Raw genomic sequence first — 22,104 nt, 5'->3', positions numbered from 1 at the left:
CCGGGCGCTCGCTATGGTTCATGGGACTCTGGCTCGTCACGCTACACGGTGATCGATTGGCAATAACTCGATAAACAACATGATTTGGACGTATATACCATTATACAAGCTGGAGATGGACCGGGTAAAAATATATCCCATAATGATAAAATTTCTACTCGACGATGATCGCCCAACGGCGCGCGGAGACTGGGGTGAGTTTTAGCGTGTAACGTTACCGTCTTAGATACTAACTGCTATTATCAACATTTGACCCACATTAGATGATTGGTATAACGCTGCCCACGGAATTATAAACGCCCCCTCGCCCATCCGGTCAACATCAGATGACGTGTAGTAACTTCTAGAAGTACGTCTAGTTGGAATTTTTTATATCGCGCTGATTGCCATCAAACTGTATTTCATCATCAATATAATGCATTTGGGGCTATATATCACGTTCTGGAGAAAGCTGCAGAAAGAGATGAAAACATACTTATACATTAGACCATACTTTACTATGAATATGTGAATGAAAAAGTTTAACGTTGCTACACAATGAACAATACATATAGGACTTTGAATGGGCCCTAATAATGGCAATGTAGCAATAGAATTTAAAAAGTTATAGCCCTGCAAAGAAGGGGACTTTCTCCATAGACAAATAGCGCTGGCAATCTATGGTATATCATTAATTTAACCCAAGGCAACCAAAGTGTTAAGGGGCAGGTAACTATAAGATTTATTCTTCTTCCTGCTCCTTTTGTCCATGGAATGTTATTTATGATTGTGTAATGAAGAAACTCTGATTGTATGATTCCATGTGGCAAATAAAAACTCTGAATCTGAATCTGTTTATATTTTCTGTTTATTTTATACTTTAGGAGCACTTTTTATTTTTTTTTGCTACGCGACTTACTGTGAAGCGCTTTGGTTGACAAGTGTCATGTCTAAATGTGCTATACAAATCAATTTGATTGATTGACATCTTGATATTTGTGTGTTCATTAAAGTGCAGAGCTTCAGCTTTAATTTGAGGTGTTTACATGCATCAGGTGAACTGTGTAGGAATTATAGCCCTTGCAAACGCAACCCTAACAACTAGCAAAGCAATCACTTATGGTAGTAAATGTCAAGAGGCTCGTAAAGTGCCTCGTCTCTGACCTCATCTCTGACCTCGTCTCTGACCTCATCTCTGACCTCATCTCTGACCTCATCTCTGACCTCATCTCTGACCTCATCTCTGACCTCATCTCTGACCTCATCTCTGACAACAGCTGTTGTTGCCCGAAGGTCCGTGGGCCGTTACTCTACTGCTGGCACACTTTGAACTGGTATCATGTCTCTCGGGAACTCCCTCCCCGCAGAACTCCGCAACGCCCCAACTCTGGACTCAAAACCCACCTCTTCAACTTGGCCTTTAACCCCTAATTTCCCCACTTTGAATGTTGTGTCTGTCCACCATGTTGGTTATTTTTGTTTGTTTTCTCCCCCTATGTAAAGCGACCTTGGGTCTTATGAAAGGCGCTATATTTGACAGGCATTGTTTATAGTCCAAGAGTGACTAACCAGTTAATTTCTACATACTGTAGTTTGTGCGCTATTACATGCTAAACATCGCCAACATAAACTTCACTCTCATCGTCTCTGAAGGTTCCTAACAGACGGGCCTGAGCGTCCTCCTGCTCTTCGCGGCCGTGGGCTGTCTGTCTGGATGCAGGTAATTTTGAGCCCCGATGAGTGAGGAAATTTGCCCAGGGGCTAAGCTAACGCACCAGGTCAATGAGGCAAAGCTAGGCTTATGTGCCCTTATGCTCTGAGCCACTGCAGGCTAACTCCATTGAGAGCTCAGTTGGAGGCCTAAGCCTGAACAGGATACGCTAAAAGGATCATCCTCGACATGAGCCTGTATGGTCAGTGACATGATGACCAAGTGTGGTGGTGGTGGGGGTGGTAGCGATGGCAAATATTTTTATTTGCTAAAAAAGGAAAATGTACTTGCCAATGTGCACTTTGGGTCGCGACCCGTAGTTTGAGAACCGCTGCTCTACAGGGACCTGAGTGGCCTCTAGGTGACTCTCTCTACAGGGACCTGAGTGGCCTCTAGGTGACTCTCTCTACAGGGACCTGAGTGGCCTCTAGGTGACTCTCTCTACAGGGGGCCTCTAGGTGACTCTCTCTACAGGGGGCCTCTAGGTGGCTCTCTCTACAGGGACCTGAGTGGCCTCTAGATGACTCTCTCTACAGGGGGCCTCTAGGTGACTCTCTACAGGGACCTGAGTGGCCTCTAGGTGACTCTCTCTACAGGGACCGGAGTGGCCTCTAGGTGACTCTCTCTACAGGGGGCCTCTAGGTGACTCTCTCTACAGGGGGCCTCTAGGTGACTCTCTCTACAGGGACCTGAGTGGCCTCTAGGTGACTCTCTCTACAGGGACCTGAGTGGCCTCTAGGTGACTCTCTCTACAGGGGGCCTCTAGGTGACTCTCTCTACAGGGACCTGAGTGGCCTCTAGGTGACTCTCTCTACAGGGACCTGAGTGGCCTCTAGGTGACTCTCTCTACAGGGACCTGAGTGGCCTCTAGGTGACTCTCTCTACAGGGACCTGAGTGGCCTCTAGGTGACTCTCTCTACAGGGGGCCTCTAGGTGACTCTCTCTACAGGGGGCCTCTAGGTGACTCTCTCTACAGGGACCTGAGTGGCCTCTAGGTGACTCTCTCTACAGGGACCTGAGTGGCCTCTAGGTGACTCTCTCTACAGGGACCTGAGTGGCCTCTAGGTGACTCTCTCTACAGGGACCTGAGTGGCCTCTAGGTGACTCTCTCTACAGGGACCTGAGTGGCCTCTAGATGACTCTCTCTACAGGGGGCCTCTAGGTGACTCTCTCTACAGGGACCTGAGTGGCCTCTAGGTGACTCTCTCTACAGGGACCTGAGTGGCCTCTAGGTGACTCTCTCTACAGGGCCCTGAGTGGCCTCTAGATGACTCTCTCTACAGGGCCCTGAGTGGCCTCTAGATGACTCTCTCTCTACAGGGCCCTGAGTGGCCTCTAGATGACTCTCTCTACAGGGCCCTGAGTGGCCTCTAGGTGACTCTCTCTACAGGGCCCTGAGTGGCCTCTAGATGACTCTCTCTACAGGGCCCTGAGTGGCCTCTAGGTGACTCTCTCTACAGGGCCCTGAGTGGCCTCTAGATGACTCTCTCTACAGGGGGCCTCTAGGTGGCTCTCTACAGGGCCCGACTGGAACATGTGAATGTGTGGTACACCGCTGTGTGTCAGGCTTCCCTTCCCACCCAGAGGAAGTCTGTGCGAGAGGGGGTTCTCTTTGACGAGATTGTTTTATCACTCATCGTTTTCCCATTCATACAGATGAGATTAAACTGTGAACATTTCACAGCTGAACACCTCAGATTATTTTCTATATCGTCCTATAATCAAGAATGGTTCGTCAATTTAAATTCTACATCTTGAAATCCACAGTTCGATGTCCATGAACTATGTTTGTTTTGTTCGCTTTTTTTCTTCTCCCCAATCCATTATGAATCCTCTGAACAACTATCCAACTACTAGAACAACTATCTATTCCAATGACCATCAACAAATCTACCAGGATCTACTCACATTCTACCGGAGCAGGGGGGGGGCGGGGGGACACCAAACTACCAACGCATCTAATCCAAACCAATGTTACCTTCTTTCGAAGGGGGTCCCGATGCTCCGAAGTTAAGGAAATCCATTTCACTAATAATCCTTACTAGAATAACAAAGGACACTGGTAAAAAAAAGGCAAGGACACACTGTAAAAAATAAATGTTTTTTCACGGGAAATTCACTGTATTATTTTACAGATTACTTTTGTTTTTCTACTTTAAGTGTAAATGCCATAAAAATACAGTAAATTACCTTTCATCAAAATATTAACCATTAAATAAAGGTTGTAATGTATTTGATTGTACTGATAAAAGAAGGCAAGGACACGTTGAAATAGCTGAGATGGTCTGCGACTGGGCTGTTTTCTGGTCGTTATTAGGGATGTCCGATATTATCGGCCTACCAATATTATCGGCCGATATTGGCATTAAAATGTAATATCGAAAATATCGGTATCGGTTTTCAATTTTTTTTTTTTTTATTAATAAATTTTTTACATTTATTTAACCTTTATTTACCCAGGCAAGCAAGTAAGAACAAATTCTTATTTTATTTATTGTCAAAAGTATGCATAATGTGTTAGAGAGATATGTAATGTTAATTGCCTGAAATTATAAAGTTTTTGGGGGGGGGGGGGGGGGGGGGGAACCCTGCATATATCGGTATCGGTTGATATCGGTATCGGAAATGAAGAGTTGGACAATATCGGTACATCGGACATCGTAAAAAAGCCAATATCGAACATCCCTAGTGGTTATTTTTGTTTGTTTGTTGGTTTGTTGTTTCTTACCCAGCAGGTCTCCGGAGAAGTTGACGGGCAGCACGATGCCCACGGAGAGGACGCCCACCACCACCAGCAGGCCGATGATGTGGCGCTGGAAGGACAGGTAGTGCACCGCGTCCTCGCCGCACTTCTCCCGGATCTCCTCGTCCCTGGAGCAGGAGACGGCAAGAGACGACAGAACAATGAACACTGATCTCTCCACACACAAGCACACATGAACACACACATACACACACACACACACAACACAACATTCTGCACTCGCACAAACGCACCATAGCTCACTTTATACACACAAGAAAAGGTCACTTTAACACATTCCCCGCCAAAAACGAGTTTACTCGTTATTGGCCGCCAATCGAATAACGCCAATAACGAGTTTACTCGTTTTTGGGATCGTTAATTCGTTTATTCGCTATATCTATTCATAATTCATAGCTGCAGCCTCTGGTATAGTCTTCAGACCCTGTCTGAGCTGGCAGACGGTCAACACCGCCCTCTACTGCCAGGCGGAGCTCACCTTTTCCTGGAATTACTGAAAAACACCCAAACCATACTCTATTCAAAACGGTATTAAACGGAAATGTACGGATGAAAAAACAATCTGTCTCTGCAATGTTGACTAGAACCAGCTCACTGAAACCAGACGGCGTTATTAGACCCATAGATATAATATAAGATATATTTTAAGCACTCGCAAATGTCACAGTCTAAAACTATATCCATTGAATAAAGACCTGGCAATGAATGGGGTATCAGCGCCCCCTGCTGCTGGCGGTCAATGTGTTAATGGCTTTATTTGGGAGGAATCATAGTGATTCCTTCATGTCAACTCTACAGGCCTCATTGGAATTAATGAATTAATCATAATTTAAATAAATGACAATAAATAAATCCAAAATTAATAATATGGATTCATCTGATCACAGGGCAGCTGGATTAACCATATCTGAACCAGCTATTTTGGACAAATGTATAATTACTCAGATATTCAAACACAATTATGAAATTATTATGAAATTATTGAAAATAATAATTATTTAATGCCTTCTGTGGCATTTGTATTTCTTATTTGTGAAATATCCGTTTTATTGATTAATTATACATTTGAAAGAATGCTGGTTATAGCCAACATGCAATATATCCCATTGATTGGTACAATGGGACAGACATTTGTCGTTTTATATAGCTATAACCTGCATTCTTTCAAATATATCATTAATCAATAAAACAGATATTGAAATACACTATGTAGCCTACGTGTCTAATGAATGAACAGTAGGATTATATTATTCTAATGATTGTTTCATTAGGATTTAGTGGATACTATATGCTCTGCCCTATACGTACAGTAAGTACAGTACAAATATTAAGGCCACCAGAGTCGGGCGTACCATGAGCGGACTGCATGGTGGACTGTACTACTATGGCAGCGCAGTATCTGTGATCTCCTAATAAAACAAGTCATTAGAATAATATAAGCCTATACTGCGTTCATTCATTACGCACGTAGACTATACAGTACTGCGTGAGCGTGTGTGTGTGTGTGTGCGCACGCGCTGCGGCAGGTGGCCACGGGCTGTACGTATATATGACGACAATACATTCATCTAATCGCATTTTGATCAGTCGCAAAGCGCTTCCGCTACCTATATCGGCTACCATTTCCACCATTGCGTGCACGGCTGCATCATCAGTTGCATTATAATGAGCTGGAGCAGGTGCGCCTCCACTTCCTCTATCTCAAACTCGTTTTGGTGACATACTTTTTGCGATTCCATTTGCACACGGCCCTATTGGCTGGCTTATAAGGAGCCGTCTGTATGCAAATGACCTAGACGAGAACGCACGTTCATGTTTCTCAATGAGTGACATTCCGCCATTGCCGGCATCCCAGCTGGGATCGTTTGGGCCACTTAAGATAGCTTCCCCACGCGTTGGTGTACTTGTCGGCGATTCTGTCTTAGTCGGTTCGAAGATGGTTGCCCTAAGAGAAGTCTTTGGGAAATGTTGGTGAATGAGACCCAATGTCTAAAGGACACAAATATTATTGTGGGTTATTCTGTTACATCCGTGCCCAAATTGGCAATGGCAATCAAAGTTACAGACACACATAGGAGGATGAACCAGACAAGTAGTATACAGCTCATGGGTACAGATAGCAGCGTCTTCTCCAAATTGCGCGGCTGCCAATAATAACCGACACTGAGAAATATCTTGGGGTGGGGGGGGGGGGAGCGCCCCGCTACGACGGTATGGACGTCACTTAGGTAGCTGATTAGTACTGATAGAACACACCTGCACAGTATTTAGTCACACCCACCTCACATGCACACACTCCCGACACACACACTAGCTGATTAGTACTGATATAGTACACCTGCACATAATTAGTGGACACACACCTCACATGCACACACAATCGTCCCACACAGTACATTAACACTGAGATAGAGAGGAGTAAGTTGAGCGGAGTAAGGAGTTGGAGTTGTTGTGTAGAAAGAGAGAGATTTAGATTCAGAGTTGCGACGGTGAGAGGTAGTGGAAGGTGAGGAGAAAGCGAGATTTCTGTTCGTGTACTGGACCCTGGACTGGCTGAGATACCCCCTTGTGTACTGACCCTGGACTGGCTGAGATACCCCCTTGTGTACTGACCCTGGACTGGACGACCACCCTGAATTGTGAATAATCCCTTTTTTGTCGGCAAGCCTGCTTTGTGTTATTGACCCCCGGACCGGATCACAAACATTCTATTGCTTTTTTCCCTCTGGATTCAACCTTACCACTTTGGTTGCCACGGGTCCCCAACTCAAAACATGGTTGAATGCCAGCACCCACTTCAATGATAGCGTTGTAAACGCATAAACTATGTCTTAAATTTGTGTCTAATCTGGCCGTCGCTTATCAATGACTTGTTTGCAGTCAACATTGTCGAAACGGATTTTTTTTTTTTTTTTTTAAATTGGTTCATTTCCGTTTTATACCATTTTGAAAATTTTGTTTTCTTGAAAGTTTCAGGAAAATATAAAGATTCTGTGATAAACGGCCTTTACTGGAATATTCTGGAATACACAAAAAACGTTGTCATTTTTCGGCCTATTTATGAATCGTTTTCAAATAAACGCTAGATTATCGATAGTATATGTGTACTTATGCACATTATAGAAGCGAGCTGAGAAATCTATTCTCTCATTTCCTGATCAGCGCACACACACATACACATATGGCACACGCTGATATCTCTGTGAAAACAGGTCTGATTATCCTAAAACTGGTCAAATAGATTCTTTACCTCAGATCAGATGTTGTCCAAAAAGATTATTCCAATTCCTGATCGCCATTCCAAATATCGATCGCGTTTATTGATTCAGCGCTGGGTACTGGAAATACCGATTCCACGCTGTTCTGAGGGTCGGCGAAGACTTGGATCTCTTCGGATGGCTTGCCGGATAAGTAAAATGAGGAAACTGGATTTCCCCCCCCATCAGTCTAATCCAATGGGGTGCAGTACAACAGGGAGAGACGATAGGGGGTGGTATTTTCCCAATGGAGCTCAGAGAGAGGTTGCAGCACTAACGTGAGACTAGATTGATGAAATATTAATTCAAATCGCTAAAAAAAAAAAAAAGACAAACAAACGCTATATGTCGTCGCTGGCATTCAACGGTCGGCATGAACTAACGACATATAGCGTCGTTGGCACTCAAAGTGTTAAATGCAATAGATACCTGTATTTATTGATATTGCTCGTGTGGACATTCGCGTTTGTATTTGAACCGTGGCGAGCCTGTATCCGATCAGGTTCGTCACAATATATGATATATTCATGGTTATTCAGGGGAGAAGGCAGTCTCTCCACCAGCTCTGCCCTCGCCTGACACACCAGGATGCCTAAATTCTTATCCCAACGCATGTTTGCTTCCACGTTCGCGTTTTGAGCTCTGATTGGCCACTGACGTTTCTGGTCGCGCCAATCGTGTGACGGCAAGTTCTTTCGCCGGTTAAGCTTAGGCACTCTTTCAAAGTTGGTTAAGGTTAGAGTGTGGATCATAGGCGTTAGGTAGTTTGCTGCTGGTCGAGGTGGAAATGGGCGCGTCACGCGATTGGGCGCACATGTCACATGACCAGAAACGTCAGTGGCCAATCAGATCGCACCAGAAACGGCAGTGGCCAATCAGATTAGCAAAACACGAACGCGGAAGCAAACATGCGTTGGGTTAAGAATAGACGCCACCAGGACCCATGAAAAGCTATGCAAGCTTTTTTCCGTACAACTTCTTGAAAATTACTTTAATCTCAAGAGAACATTCAAGTCGTACTTTCTTGATTGCTGCATTCATTCCAAGTCAGATTATTACTAGTCTATTGCGAATTTCTTTCAATCTAAACCACCATCTTTTTTTGATTATGCTAAATAATTTGATATAAGCTTGCCAAATCAGAGGGGCATTCAAATTCAGACCTCTTGCATACGCTGCTGCTGAAATAACTGAATGTCTGAATACTTACTTTATTCTGAAGATAGCTGTTAACCAGGAGCAGAAGCCCTATTTAAAAAGAAAGACAGACAGAGGAAGAAGAAGATTTACAATTTAGGCACAACTGATTCAATGAAATCCATGTATGATGTACAGGTATGTGTGTATATATTAGGGATAGGGATGTCTGATATTATCGGCCGATATTGGCATTAAAATGTAATATAGGAAATTATCGGTATCGGTTTTATTTAACCTTTATTTACCCAGGCAAGCAAGTGAGAACAAATTCTTATTTTATTTATTGTGAAAAGTATGCATAATGTTGTGTTTTTGGGGGGGGGAAATACTGCATATATGTATCGGTTGATATCGGTATCGGAAATTAAGAGTTGGACAATATCGGTATATCGGATATCGTTAAAAAAGCCAATATCGAACATCCCTAATTAGAGATGCACTGATCCGATATTGATATCGGATATCGGCCCTGATATGACTAAAATAGCGGGTATCGGAGACAATTTAATATATTTAAATTTTTTTTAATTTAATTTGAATAATAAATAACAATTCAGTACATTTATATCTGTGTTATCTGTTTTAAGTTAAGCCTGATGTTGCCTTGCATAAAAGAATGATCCCAGTCTCTTCCACACAGTGAGGCATACAGTTTATTAATCGAACAATGGGTATCGGATCGGTACTCGCCTCGGTATCAGCCCTGTAGTGAATCACTGAAGCCAATACGCACACACACAGTCGAACTGGAACGGTTGACCAAACATACACTCCCGGCATTCATATCATAACTCGTACGTTCATCTTCCATACGCTTAACCATAACATAACTTACTTACCCAAACAACGTGTTCCCGGGTCCACATTCACGCACGAATCCGTACTCTCAAAATGTTAGAAAAACGCTCCGATACCCGAATCCACAATCATCCGATGTCTGGAAGTGGACCCATGGTCCATTCGACCTTAATAAACGGACGGCCACCGGTCCATAACCGCATTCTATAGAAGAATAAGTCTTTATTTGTTGTGCAGATTAACACACGCATGCGAGATGAAAGACCCACAGGAACACGCGCGTGGCTCTGCTGAGCTCCGACTGAGAGAGGGAAAGACAGACTGCCCTGCCCTGCCCTCTGCTGGCACGTGCTGTGCACTACAAGCAACACATCTGTGATTTGGCGCACAGTCTGTGACGTCACGGTATTGAAAATCATACAGACGGGATTTCTAAATACCCTGGTATACCGTAATACCGTCCAAGCCTACTGTGTACTCACGTTATCCTACTGTGTACTCACGTTATCCTACTGTGTACTCACGTTATCCTACTGTGTACTCACGTTATCCTACTGTGTACTCACGTTATCCTACTGTGTACTCACGTTATCCCGCTGGTCAAAGTCCACGGAGCTGGAGACGGAGGTGAGGCGTTCGTACCGGTCCGGCGTCTCCGAGTGCATCGCTGAGGCCACACTGAGGAGCAGAGAGAGAGGGTCAGGACCCTAACTGAGGAGCAGAGAGAGAGGGTCAGGACCCTAACTGAGGAGCAGAGAGAGAGGGTCAGGACCCTAACTGAGGAGCAGAGAGAGAGGGTCAGGACCCTAACTGAGGAGCAGAGAGAGAGGGTCAGGACCCTAACTGAGGAGCAGAGAGAGAGAGAGGGTCAGGACCCTAACTGAGGAGCAGAGAGAGAGAGAGGGTCAGGACCCTAACTGAGGAGCAGAGAGAGAGGGTCAGGACCCTAACTGAGGAGCAGAGAGAGAGGGTCAGGACCCTAACTGAGGAGCAGAGAGAGAGAGAGGGTCAGGACCCTAACTGAGGAGCAGAGAGAGAGAGAGGGTCAGGACCCTAACTGAGGAGCAGAGAGAGAGAGAGGGTCAGGACCCTAACTGAGGAGCAGAGAGAGAGAGAGGGTCAGGACCCTAACTGAGGAGCAGAGAGAGAGAGAGGGTCAGGACCCTAACTGAGGAGCAGAGAGAGAGAGAGGGTCAGGACCCTAACTGAGGAGCAGAGAGAGAGAGAGGGTCAGGACCCTAACTGAGGAGCAGAGAGAGAGAGGGTCAGGACCCTAACTGAGGAGCAGAGAGAGAGAGAGGGTCAGGACCCTAACTGGGGAGCAGAGAGAGAGAGAGGGTCAGGACCCTAACTGAGGAGCAGAGAGAGAGAGAGGGTCAGGACCCTAACTGAGGAGCAGAGAGAGAGAGAGGGTCAGGACCCTAACTGAGGAGCAGAGAGAGAGGGTCAGGACCCTAACTGAGGAGCAGAGAGAGAGAGAGGGTCAGGACCCTAACTGAGGAGCAGAGAGAGAGAGAGGGTCAGGACCCTAACTGAGGAGCAGAGAGAGAGAGAGGGTCAGGACCCTAACTGAGGAGCAGAGAGAGAGAGAGGGTCAGGACCCTAACTGAGGAGCAGAGAGAGAGAGAGAGGGTCAGGACCCTAACTGAGGAGCAGAGAGAGAGAGAGGGTCAGGACCCTAACTGAGGAGCAGAGAGAGAGAGAGGGTCAGGACCCTAACTGAGGAGCAGAGAGAGAGGGTCAGGACCCTAACTGAGGAGCAGAGAGAGAGAGGGTCAGGACCCTAACTGAGGAGCAGAGAGAGAGAGAGGGTCAGGACCCTAACTGAGGAGCAGAGAGAGAGAGAGGGTCAGGACCCTAACTGAGGAGCAGAGAGAGAGGGAGGGTCAGGACCCTAACTGAGGAGCAGAGAGAGAGAGAGAGGGTCAGGACCCTAACTGAGGAGCAGAGAGAGAGAGAGGGTCAGGACCCTAACTGAGGAGCAGAGAGAGAGAGAGGGTCAGGACCCTAACTGAGGAGCAGAGAGAGAGAGAGGGTCAGGACCCTAACTGAGGAGCAGAGAGAGAGGGTCAGGACCCTAACTGAGGAGCAGAGAGAGAGAGAGGGTCAGGACCCTAACTGAGGAGCAGAGAGAGAGAGAGGGTCAGGACCCTAACTGAGGAGCAGAGAGAGAGAGAGGGTCAGGACCCTAACTGAGGAGCAGAGAGAGAGAGAGGGTCAGGACCCTAACTGAGGAGCAGAGAGAGAGAGAGGGTCAGGACCCTAACTGAGGAGCAGAGAGAGAGAGAGGGTCAGGACCCTAACTGAGGAGCAGAGAGAGAGAGAGGGTCAGGACCCTAACTGAGGAGCAGAGAGAGAGGGTCAGGACCCTAACTGAGGAGCAGAGAGAGAGAGAGGGTCAGGACCCTAACTGAGGAGCAGAGAGAGAGAGAGGGTCAGGACCCTAACTGAGGAGCAGAGAGAGAGAGGGTCAGGACCCTAACTGAGGAGCAGAGAGAGAGAGAGGGTCAGGACCCTAACTGAGGAGCAGAGAGAGAGAGAGGGTCAGGACCCTAACTGAGGAGCAGAGAGAGAGAGAGGGTCAGGACCCTAACTGAGGAGCAGAGAGAGAGAGAGGGTCAGGACCCTAACTGAGGAGCAGAGAGAGAGAGGTCAGGACCCTAACTGAGGGAGCAGAGAGAGAGAGGGTCAGGACCCTAACTGAGGAGCAGAGAGAGAAGAGAGGGTCAGGACCCTAACTGAGGAGCAGAGGAGAGAGAGAGGTCAGACACCTAACGGAGGAGCAGAGAGAGAGGGGTCAGGACCTGGTCCAATTACCCCGCAGAGAGAGAGAGAGGGTCAGGACCCTAACTGAGGAGCAGAGAGAGAGAGAGGGTCAGGACCCTAACTGAGGAGCAGAGAGAGAGAGAGGGTCAGGACCCTAACTGAGGAGCAGAGAGAGAGGGTCAGGACCCTAACTGAGGAGCAGAGAGAGAGAGGGTCAGGACCCTAACTGAGGAGCAGAGAGAGAGAGAGAGGGTCAGGACCCTAACTGAGGAGCAGAGAGAGAGAGAGGGGTCAGGACCCTAACTGAGGAGCAGGTCGAGAGAGAGAGAGAGGGTCAGGACCCTAACTGAGGAGCAGAGAGGACCCTAACTGAGGAGCAGAGAGAGAGAGGGTCAGGACCCTAACTGAGGAGCAGAGAGAGAGAGAGGGTCAGGACCCTAACTGAGGAGCAGAGAGAGAGAGAGGGTCAGGACCCTAACTGAGGAGCAGAGAGAGAGAGAGGGTCAGGACCCTAACTGAGGAGCAGAGAGAGAGAGAGGGTCAGGACCCTAACTGAGGAGCAGAGAGAGAGGGAGGGTCAGGACCCTAACTGAGGAGCAGAGAGAGAGAGAGGGTCAGGACCCTAACTGAGGAGCAGAGAGAGAGGGTCAGGACCCTAACTGAGGAGCAGAGAGAGAGAGAGGGTCAGGACCCTAACTGAGGAGCAGAGAGAGAGAGAGAGGGTCAGGACCCTAACTGAGGAGCAGAGAGAGAGAGAGAGGGTCAGGACCCTAACTGAGGAGCAGAGAGAGAGAGAGGGTCAGGACCCTAACTGAGGAGCAGAGAGAGAGAGAGGGTCAGGACCCTAACTGAGGAGCAGAGAGAGAGAGAGGGTCAGGACCCTAACTGAGGAGCAGAGAGAGAGAGAGAGGGTCAGGACCCTAACTGAGGAGCAGAGAGAGAGAGAGGGTCAGGACCCTAACTGAGGAGCAGAGAGAGAGAGGGGGTCAGGACCCTAACTGAGGAGCAGAGAGAGAGAGAGGGTCAGGACCCTAACTGAGGAGCAGAGAGAGAGAGGGGGTCAGGACCCTAACTGAGGAGCAGAGAGAGAGAGAGGGTCAGGACCCTAACTGAGGAGCAGAGAGAGAGAGAGGGTCAGGACCCTAACTGAGGAGCAGAGAGAGAGGGAGGGTCAGGACCCTAACTGAGGAGCAGAGAGAGAGAGAGGGTCAGGACCCTAACTGAGGAGCAGAGAGAGAGAGAGGGTCAGGACCCTAACTGAGGAGCAGAGAGAGAGAGGGTCAGGACCCTAACTGAGGAGCAGAGAGAGAGAGAGGGTCAGGACCCTAACTGAGGAGCAGAGAGAGAGAGGGTCAGGACCCTAACTGAGGAGCAGAGAGAGAGAGAGGGTCAGGACCCTAACTGAGGAGCAGAGAGAGAGAGAGGGTCAGGACCCTAACTGAGGAGCAGAGAGAGAGAGAGGGTCAGGACCCTAACTGAGGAGCAGAGAGAGAGGGTCAGGACCCTAACTGAGGAGCAGAGAGAGAGAGAGGGTCAGGACCCTAACTGAGGAGCAGAGAGAGAGAGAGAGGGTCAGGACCCTAACTGAGGAGCAGAGAGAGAGAGAGGGTCAGGACCCTAACTGAGGAGCAGAGAGAGAGAGAGGGTCAGGACCCTAACTGAGGAGCAGAGAGAGAGAGAGGGTCAGGACCCTAACTGAGGAGCAGAGAGAGAGAGAGGGTCAGGACCCTAACTGAGGAGCAGAGAGAGAGAGAGAGGGTCAGGACCCTAACTGAGGAGCAGAGAGAGAGAGAGGGTCAGGACCCTAACTGAGGAGCAGAGAGAGAGAGAGAGGGTCAGGACCCTAACTGAGGAGCAGAGAGAGAGAGAGGGTCAGGACCCTAACTGAGGAGCAGAGAGAGAGAGAGGGTCAGGACCCTAACTGAGGAGCAGAGAGAGAGAGAGGGTCAGGACCCTAACTGAGGAGCAGAGAGAGAGGGTCATGACCCTAACTGAGGAGCAGAGAGAGAGGGAGGGTCAGGACCCTAACTGAGGAGCAGAGAGAGAGAGAGGGTCAGGACCCTAACTGAGGAGCAGAGAGAGAGAGAGGGTCAGGACCCTAACTGAGGAGCAGAGAGAGAGAGAGGGTCAGGACCCTAACTGAGGAGCAGAGAGAGAGAGAGGGTCAGGACCCTAACTGAGGAGCAGAGAGAGAGAGAGGGTCAGGACCCTAACTGAGGAGCAGAGAGAGAGAGAGGGTCAGGACCCTAACTGAGGAGCAGAGAGAGAGAGAGGGTCAGGACCCTAACTGAGGAGCAGAGAGAGAGGGTCAGGACCCTAACTGAGGAGCAGAGAGAGAGAGGGTCAGGACCCTAACTGAGGAGCAGAGAGAGAGAGAGGGTCAGGACCCTAACTGAGGAGCAGAGAGAGAGAGAGGGTCAGGACCCTAACTGAGGAGCAGAGAGAGAGGGTCAGGACCCTAACTGAGGAGCAGAGAGAGAGAGAGAGGGTCAGGACCCTAACTGAGGAGCAGAGAGAGAGAGAGGGTCAGGACCCTAACTGAGGAGCAGAGAGAGAGAGAGGGTCAGGACCCTAACTGAGGAGCAGAGAGAGAGAGAGGGTCAGGACCCTAACTGAGGAGCAGAGAGAGAGAGAGGGTCAGGACCCTAACTGAGGAGCAGAGAGAGAGAGGGGGTCAGGACCCTAACTGAGGAGCAGAGAGAGAGAGAGGGTCAGGACCCTAACTGAGGAGCAGAGAGAGAGAGAGGGTCAGGACCCTAACTGAGGAGCAGAGAGAGAGAGAGGGTCAGGACCCTAACTGAGGAGCAGAGAGAGAGAGAGGGTCAGGACCCTAACTGAGGAGCAGAGAGAGAGGGTCAGGACCCTAACTGAGGAGCAGAGAGAGAGAGAGGGTCAGGACCCTAACTGAGGAGCAGAGAGAGAGGGAGGGTCAGGACCCTAACTGAGGAGCAGAGAGAGAGGGTCAGGACCCTAACTGAGGAGCAGAGAGAGAGGGAGGGTCAGGACCCTAACTGAGGAGCAGAGAGAGAGAGAGGGTCAGGACCCTAACTGAGGAGCAGAGAGAGAGAGAGGGTCAGGACCCTAACTGAGGAGCAGAGAGAGAGGGTCAGGACCCTAACTGAGGAGCAGAGAGAGAGAGAGGGTCAGGACCCTAACTGAGGAGCAGAGAGAGAGAGAGGGTCAGGACCCTAACTGAGGAGCAGAGAGAGAGGGTCAGGACCCTAACTGAGGAGCAGAGAGAGAGAGGGGGTCAGGACCCTAACTGAGGAGCAGAGAGAGAGAGGGGGTCAGGACCCTAACTGAGGAGCAGAGAGAGGGGGTCAGGACCCTAACTGAGGAGCAGAGAGAGAGAGAGGGTCAGGACCCTAACTGAGGAGCAGAGAGAGAGAGAGGGTCAGGACCCTAACTGAGGAGCAGAGAGAGAGAGAGGGTCAGGACCCTAACTGAGGAGCAGAGAGAGAGAGAGGGTCAGGACCCTAACTGAGGAGCAGAGAGAGAGAGAGGGTCAGGACCCTAACTGAGGAGCAGAGAGAGAGAGAGGGTCAGGACCCTAACTGAGGAGCAGAGAGAGAGAGAGGGGGTCAGGACCCTAACTGAGGAGCAGAGAGAGAGAGAGGGTCAGGACCCTAACTGAGGAGCAGAGAGAGAGGGTCAGGACCCTAACTGAGGAGCAGAGAGAGAGAGAGGGTCAGGACCCTAACTGAGGAGCAGAGAGAGAGAGAGGGTCAGGACCCTAACTGAGGAGCAGAGAGAGAGAGAGGGGGTCAGGACCCTAACTGAGGAGCAGAGAGAGAGAGAGGGTCAGGACCCTAACTGAGGAGCAGAGAGAGAGGGTCAGGACCCTAACTGAGGAGCAGAGAGAGAGAGAGGGTCAGGACCCTAACTGAGGAGCAGAGAGAGAGAGAGGGTCAGGACCCTAACTGAGGAGCAGAGAGAGAGGGTCAGGACCCTAACTGAGGAGCAGAGAGAGAGAGAGGGTCAGGACCCTAACTGAGGAGCAGAGAGAGAGAGAGGGTCAGGACCCTAACTGAGGAGCAGAGAGAGAGGGTCAGGACCCTAACTGAGGAGCAGAGAGAGAGAGAGGGTCAGGACCCTAACTGAGGAGCAGAGAGAGAGGGTCAGGACCCTAACTGAGGAGCAGAGAGAGAGAGAGGGTCAGGACCCTAACTGAGGAGCAGAGAGAGAGAGGGTCAGGACCCTAACTGAGGAGCAGAGAGAGAGAGAGGGTCAGGACCCTAACTGAGGAGCAGAGAGAGAGAGAGAGGGTCAGGACCCTAACTGAGGAGCAGAGAGAGAGAGAGGGTCAGGACCCTAACTGAGGAGCAGAGAGAGAGAGAGGGTCAGGACCCTAACTGAGGAGCAGAGAGAGAGAGAGGGTCAGGACCCTAACTGAGGAGCAGAGAGAGAGAGAGAGGGTCAGGACCCTAACTGAGGAGCAGAGAGAGAGGGTCAGGACCCTAACTGAGGAGCAGAGAGAGAGGGTCAGGACCCTAACTGAGGAGCAGAGAGAGAGGGTCAGGACCCTAACTGAGGAGCAGAGAGAGAGAGAGGGTCAGGACCCTAACTGAGGAGCAGAGAGAGAGAGAGGGTCAGGACCCTAACTGAGGAGCAGAGAGAGAGAGAGGGTCAGGACCCTAACTGAGGAGCAGAGAGAGAGAGAGGGTCAGGACCCTAACTGAGGAGCAGAGAGAGAGAGAGGGTCAGGACCCTAACTGAGGAGCAGAGAGAGAGAGAGGGTCAGGACCCTAACTGAGGAGCAGAGAGAGAGAGAGGGTCAGGACCCTAACTGAGGAGCAGAGAGAGAGAGAGGGTCAGGACCCTAACTGAGGAGCAGAGAGAGAGAGGGGGTCAGGACCCTAACTGAGGAGCAGAGAGAGAGAGAGGGTCAGGACCCTAACTGAGGAGCAGAGAGAGAGAGAGGGTCAGGACCCTAACTGAGGAGCAGAGAGAGAGGGTCAGGACCCTAACTGAGGAGCAGAGAGAGAGAGAGAGGGTCAGGACCCTAACTGAGGAGCAGAGAGAGAGAGAGGGTCAGGACCCTAACTGAGGAGCAGAGAGAGAGAGAGAGGGTCAGGACCCTAACTGAGGAGCAGAGAGAGAGAGAGAGGGTCAGGACCCTAACTGAGGAGCAGAGAGAGAGAGAGGGTCAGGACCCTAACTGAGGAGCAGAGAGAGAGAGAGGGTCAGGACCCTAACTGAGGAGCAGAGAGAGAGAGAGGGTCAGGACTAGAGCCATATGAAATCCGTTTTATTATTTTCCAAATTCCATTTTATTTTTTCCCAAATTCCATTTTTTCCGTTTTAATATTTCAGAATTCTGTATTTTGCCTTTTATGCTCATTTTACCATCAGAAATAGTGTCTAATAAGTGGGAATGAATAAATGTCCACAATTGAATAAGATATAACAGTCCATTTAATGTTTTTAAGTGCTTCAACTCAGAAATACAGTTCAATTTTACACAATATTTTTCAATTAATATTGTGACAAAATAAAAATACATATTTCAAGTGTAAACAATAGATACAGCTAGCTACTACTGACATTATCACAATGACAATGTCAGTAACCTAGCTATATCTATTATATTGTGATGAAATATAGTAATGCATAATTTAGGCACCTTTAGTTTAGTTTATTTCGTTTATAAAGGACAGTGTATAATGGCAAACGTTTGCATTAAACAAATGGATGAGTGCACCAGATTTAGCAAGAAGCTATCATTTCCATCTATAGTCATATGTACTGTAACGTTTCATAGCTATTTAAGTTTATTTAGATTATAAAGGGCAGTGTATAATGACAATAGTTTGCATTAAACAAATGGATGGGTGCACTAGATTTAGCAAGAAGCTATCATTTCCATCTATAGTCCTATGTAATGTAACGTTTCATAGCTATTTAAGTTTATTTAGATTATAAAGGGCAGTGTATAATGACAATCGTTTGCATTAAACAAATTGATGGGTGCACCAGATTTAGCTAGAACTTCTAGAAGCTATCATTTCCATAGATAGTCCTATAACGTTACATAGCTATTTAACGGAACGTTGACAGAATTAGCAAAACACCTTATCACCGGAGGCATAAAAGTCATTAGGATACTGTTCTGCTCTGAATTGAGGGCTTATTGTGGAATAGTTTAGCTTCTTGACGATGTTAACACAAGCAGCCAGACGCTTGAGCACCGCGGCTGTGTTGTGTGTAACACGCTGTAGCGTCCCCGCCTCCCCGGTCGCGTGTACACCAAACGTTCCACCCAAAAACGAAATTTCAGTCCAGATTAGGCCAAATTCTGCAATATTCCACGTTTTGCAGTTGATTCCATTTTTATTGGTTAATTCCGCGATTCCGTCCGCGATTCCGTGAACGCGGATTTCATATGGCTCTAGTCAGGACCCTAACTGAGGAGCAGAGAGAGAGAAAGAGGGTCAGGACCCTAACTGAGGAGCAGAGAGAGAGAGAGGGTCAGGACCCTAACTGAGGAGCAGAGAGAGAGAGGGTCAGGACCCTAACTGAGGAGCAGAGAGAGAGGGTCAGGACCCTAACTGAGGAGCAGAGAGAGAGAGAGGGTCAGGACCCTAACTGAGGAGCAGAGAGAGAGAGAGGGTCAGGACCCTAACTGAGGAGCAGAGAGAGAGAGAGGGTCAGGACCCTAACTGAGGAGCAGAGAGAGAGAGAGGGTCAGGACCCTAACTGAGGAGCAGAGAGAGAGAGAGGGTCAGGACCCTAACTGAGGAGCAGAGAGAGAGAAAGAGGGTCAGGACCCTAACTGAGGAGCAGAGAGAGAGAGAGGGTCAGGACCCTAACTGAGGAGCAGAGAGAGAGGGTCAGGACCCTAACTGAGGAGCAGAGAGAGAGAGGGTCAGGACCCTAACTGTGTTAATGTAGCAACAGGCCTTCTGTTGTACAGTAGTATGAACCAGCGCATCGCATCCATGCTCCACCTTTTAATAAATAAAGTAAAGTCTTTCACAGCGGCGTGGATTTGGAGCGGTCTCTTTCCTCACGTGAGCGGGGGAAGCGATAAAGAGTGGAGCGGAGTGGATTTTGAACTCTGCTCCCATGATGTTCACTACAGTCACTCCGATGACAACTTCTACTTCTACAAATCTACCCTCTTTTTCCCCCCCCAACACCAAATCTAAAACTATAGGGGGAAACGTGTTTTTTCTTTTCCCAGGTTTGGAACACAGCCATTGAGAAGAGCCTGACAGAAGACCTGGCTCCCCACCTGGGGCAGCTATCTATGGCAGCACATCACGGGGGATTCACTGACTGAACAGGGCGAGAGGAGGAGGCTACCACACCATGTTCACGTCTACAGACATCCACTGGTTACCTTTTCACCGGCTCATAGTTATTCCTGTCTCGCCGTCGGCTGTTTTAATGTTAAAAAGTGAAAGAAATATTAATTAATTATAGTGCAACAACAAGGTTATTATAATCACAATCAGTGTTAGAACACCCCCGTAAAACACATTATCAGAGTTTTAGTACCAGGTGTGTGCACACTCTCATATTTATACACACACACACACACACACACACAAGGATATGAGTTAGTTATAGTTAGTTGGTTAGCAGAACACCGTTAGTGAGAGCCAGCTGAGGAGGAGAAGATGTTAGGAGAAATCAAACCAGTGGGTAAAAAAGAACATACTACTCTCGCTCCTCCAGGCCACCGGGGCGGCGCCTCTTCTGTCTTCCACATCAAAACAAAAAAAAAGGGAGGGAAAAAAAGCTGCATAAGAAAAAGGGTTGATATCATTGTGCTGATAGATAGATCAATATTATTTAAACCCTTTCACTGCCACACTACGAAAGGGTTAACCCTTTCACTGCGACAATACAGAAGGTTAAAACCCTTTCACTGCCACATGACAAAGGGTTAACCCTTTCACAACCACACTACAGAAGGTTAACCCTTTGACTACCACACTACAGATGGTTCTGTAGTGTGGTAGTGAAAGGGTTAAACAAGCCTAGCATGGCAAACAATCTATACAGTAGTGTTAATGATGATGATGATAATAATAATAATAATAATAATAATAATAATAATAATAATAATAATAATAATAATAATAATAATAATAATAATAATAATAACAGTTATAAATAGCAATGACACCACCACCATTAATAGTAAATATAGTGATTAGCAGGGGTCCAAGCAGTGGGTATATGGGCCACTGTAGCCATTTTGATGTTGTATGAAGCATTATGGTGTTTTGGAATTGAGCATTATGGCATTCGATATTATGGCATTAGCTTTTACAGCATTTGGCAATATGGTATTAATGGGGCACTTGCCGATTTATTTTGCACATCATCTTATACAAAAAAAAAAAAGGTTTCAACCAGTGAGTGGCACAATAACACTTTTGACCATGGAATCAATGTACCCTTTATAAGAGAAGAGACGTTGTCTAAACAAACAATAAAAAGTCAATTCCAATGCATGTTAAGACATGAAGACCATGGATGGACAATTCATTAGTTAAGAGAGAAAAGAGGCGTTCATTCACTTCCCAGGTTGTTCCTGCTGGCCTGCTCACAAGCCCTCTTCTCTGACCTTCGTTGTAAAAAGCTGCATGAAAAGTCACGTCAATGGGTGACACACCTTTTTACAAATGTATGACATCACAATGACATCACATGTGACATCATACATCTGAATGTAATGGTAGTAATGAATCTACTATGTAACCTTGCAGCATTTCCATGATAGACACACAGATGGACACAAAGCCAACTATACATACATACATATAATATAGATATATTAGGGGTGTAACACGACACAATACACCATGACACAATACTGTACACCATGACACAATACTGTACATCATGACACAATACATCATGACACAATACTGTACATCATGACACGATACATCATGACACAATACATCATGACACAATACATCATGAAAATGTTTGAACAGCAGAGGGTGCGATCAATGTCATACTATCACACTGTAACTGAACTCTTTCAGCGTCACAAGTCCCTTCTGTGTGGAAGCAGCATTACCAGACATGGCCACATGGTGGCAGCAGATGAAGGTGTTTGAGAGAGAGATTTCTCAAACTGCTTAGTTGTAAGTGTGTGTGTGTGTGTGTGTGTGTGTGTGTGTGTGTGTGTGTGTGTGTGTGTGTGTGTGTGTGTGTTCAGGTATAAGTTGAGAGTGAGAGTGTGAGACTGAGAGAGTGAGAGAGTGAACATGCAGGGCTTGCCTCTGTTGCTTTTGTGAAAACAAGACGAGAAGCTATATTTAGTTTGTCCTTCCTCTGCTACTAACAGACCCATTTCAGTGTGGAGGAAACAGAAGAGGAGGAGGGGGGGGCAGGAGGAGGAGGAAGAAGAGGAGGACGAGGAGGAAGATGATGAAGAGGAGGGGGAGGAAGAGGAGGAGGGGGAGGAAGAGGAATAGGAGGAGGAAGAGGAGGAGGAGGAGCAGGAGGAGAAAGAGGAGCGGGGGGGCAGGAGGAGGAGAGGAGGAGGAGCAGGAAGAGGAGGAGGAGGAAGAGGAGCAGGAGGAAGAGGAGCAGGAGGAGGAAGAGGAGCAGGAGGAAGAGGAGCAGGAGGAGCAGGAGGAAGAGGAGCAGGAGGAAGAGGAGCA

General features: G+C 48.0%; 1 protein-coding gene across 1 annotated transcript in view; it reads right to left on the bottom strand.

Moving 5' to 3' along the window:
• LOC311231806 (CSC1-like protein 2) overlaps nucleotides 1-22,104 on the bottom strand; it is a gene marked incomplete at both ends in the record, with an annotated part of 89,568 nt that overhangs the window by 49,587 nt on the left and 17,877 nt on the right. Inside the window, 5 exons of the mRNA XM_084318430.1 lie at nucleotides 4,419-4,561; nucleotides 8,922-8,959; nucleotides 10,297-10,387; nucleotides 19,818-19,856; nucleotides 20,139-20,180. Coding sequence (XP_084174556.1) covers nucleotides 4,419-4,561; nucleotides 8,922-8,959; nucleotides 10,297-10,387; nucleotides 19,818-19,856; nucleotides 20,139-20,180 — 353 coding nt within the window. The remainder of the gene's footprint in view (nucleotides 1-4,418; nucleotides 4,562-8,921; nucleotides 8,960-10,296; nucleotides 10,388-19,817; nucleotides 19,857-20,138; nucleotides 20,181-22,104) is intronic.

This window comes from Notolepis coatsorum (genome assembly GCF_963971535.1).
Source record: "Notolepis coatsorum genome assembly, chromosome: 7".
Taxonomy (NCBI): Eukaryota; Metazoa; Chordata; class Actinopteri; order Aulopiformes; family Paralepididae; genus Notolepis; species Notolepis coatsorum.
Note: the sequence above shows the minus strand (reverse complement) of the source record. Positions and strands in the feature narration are given on the sequence as shown.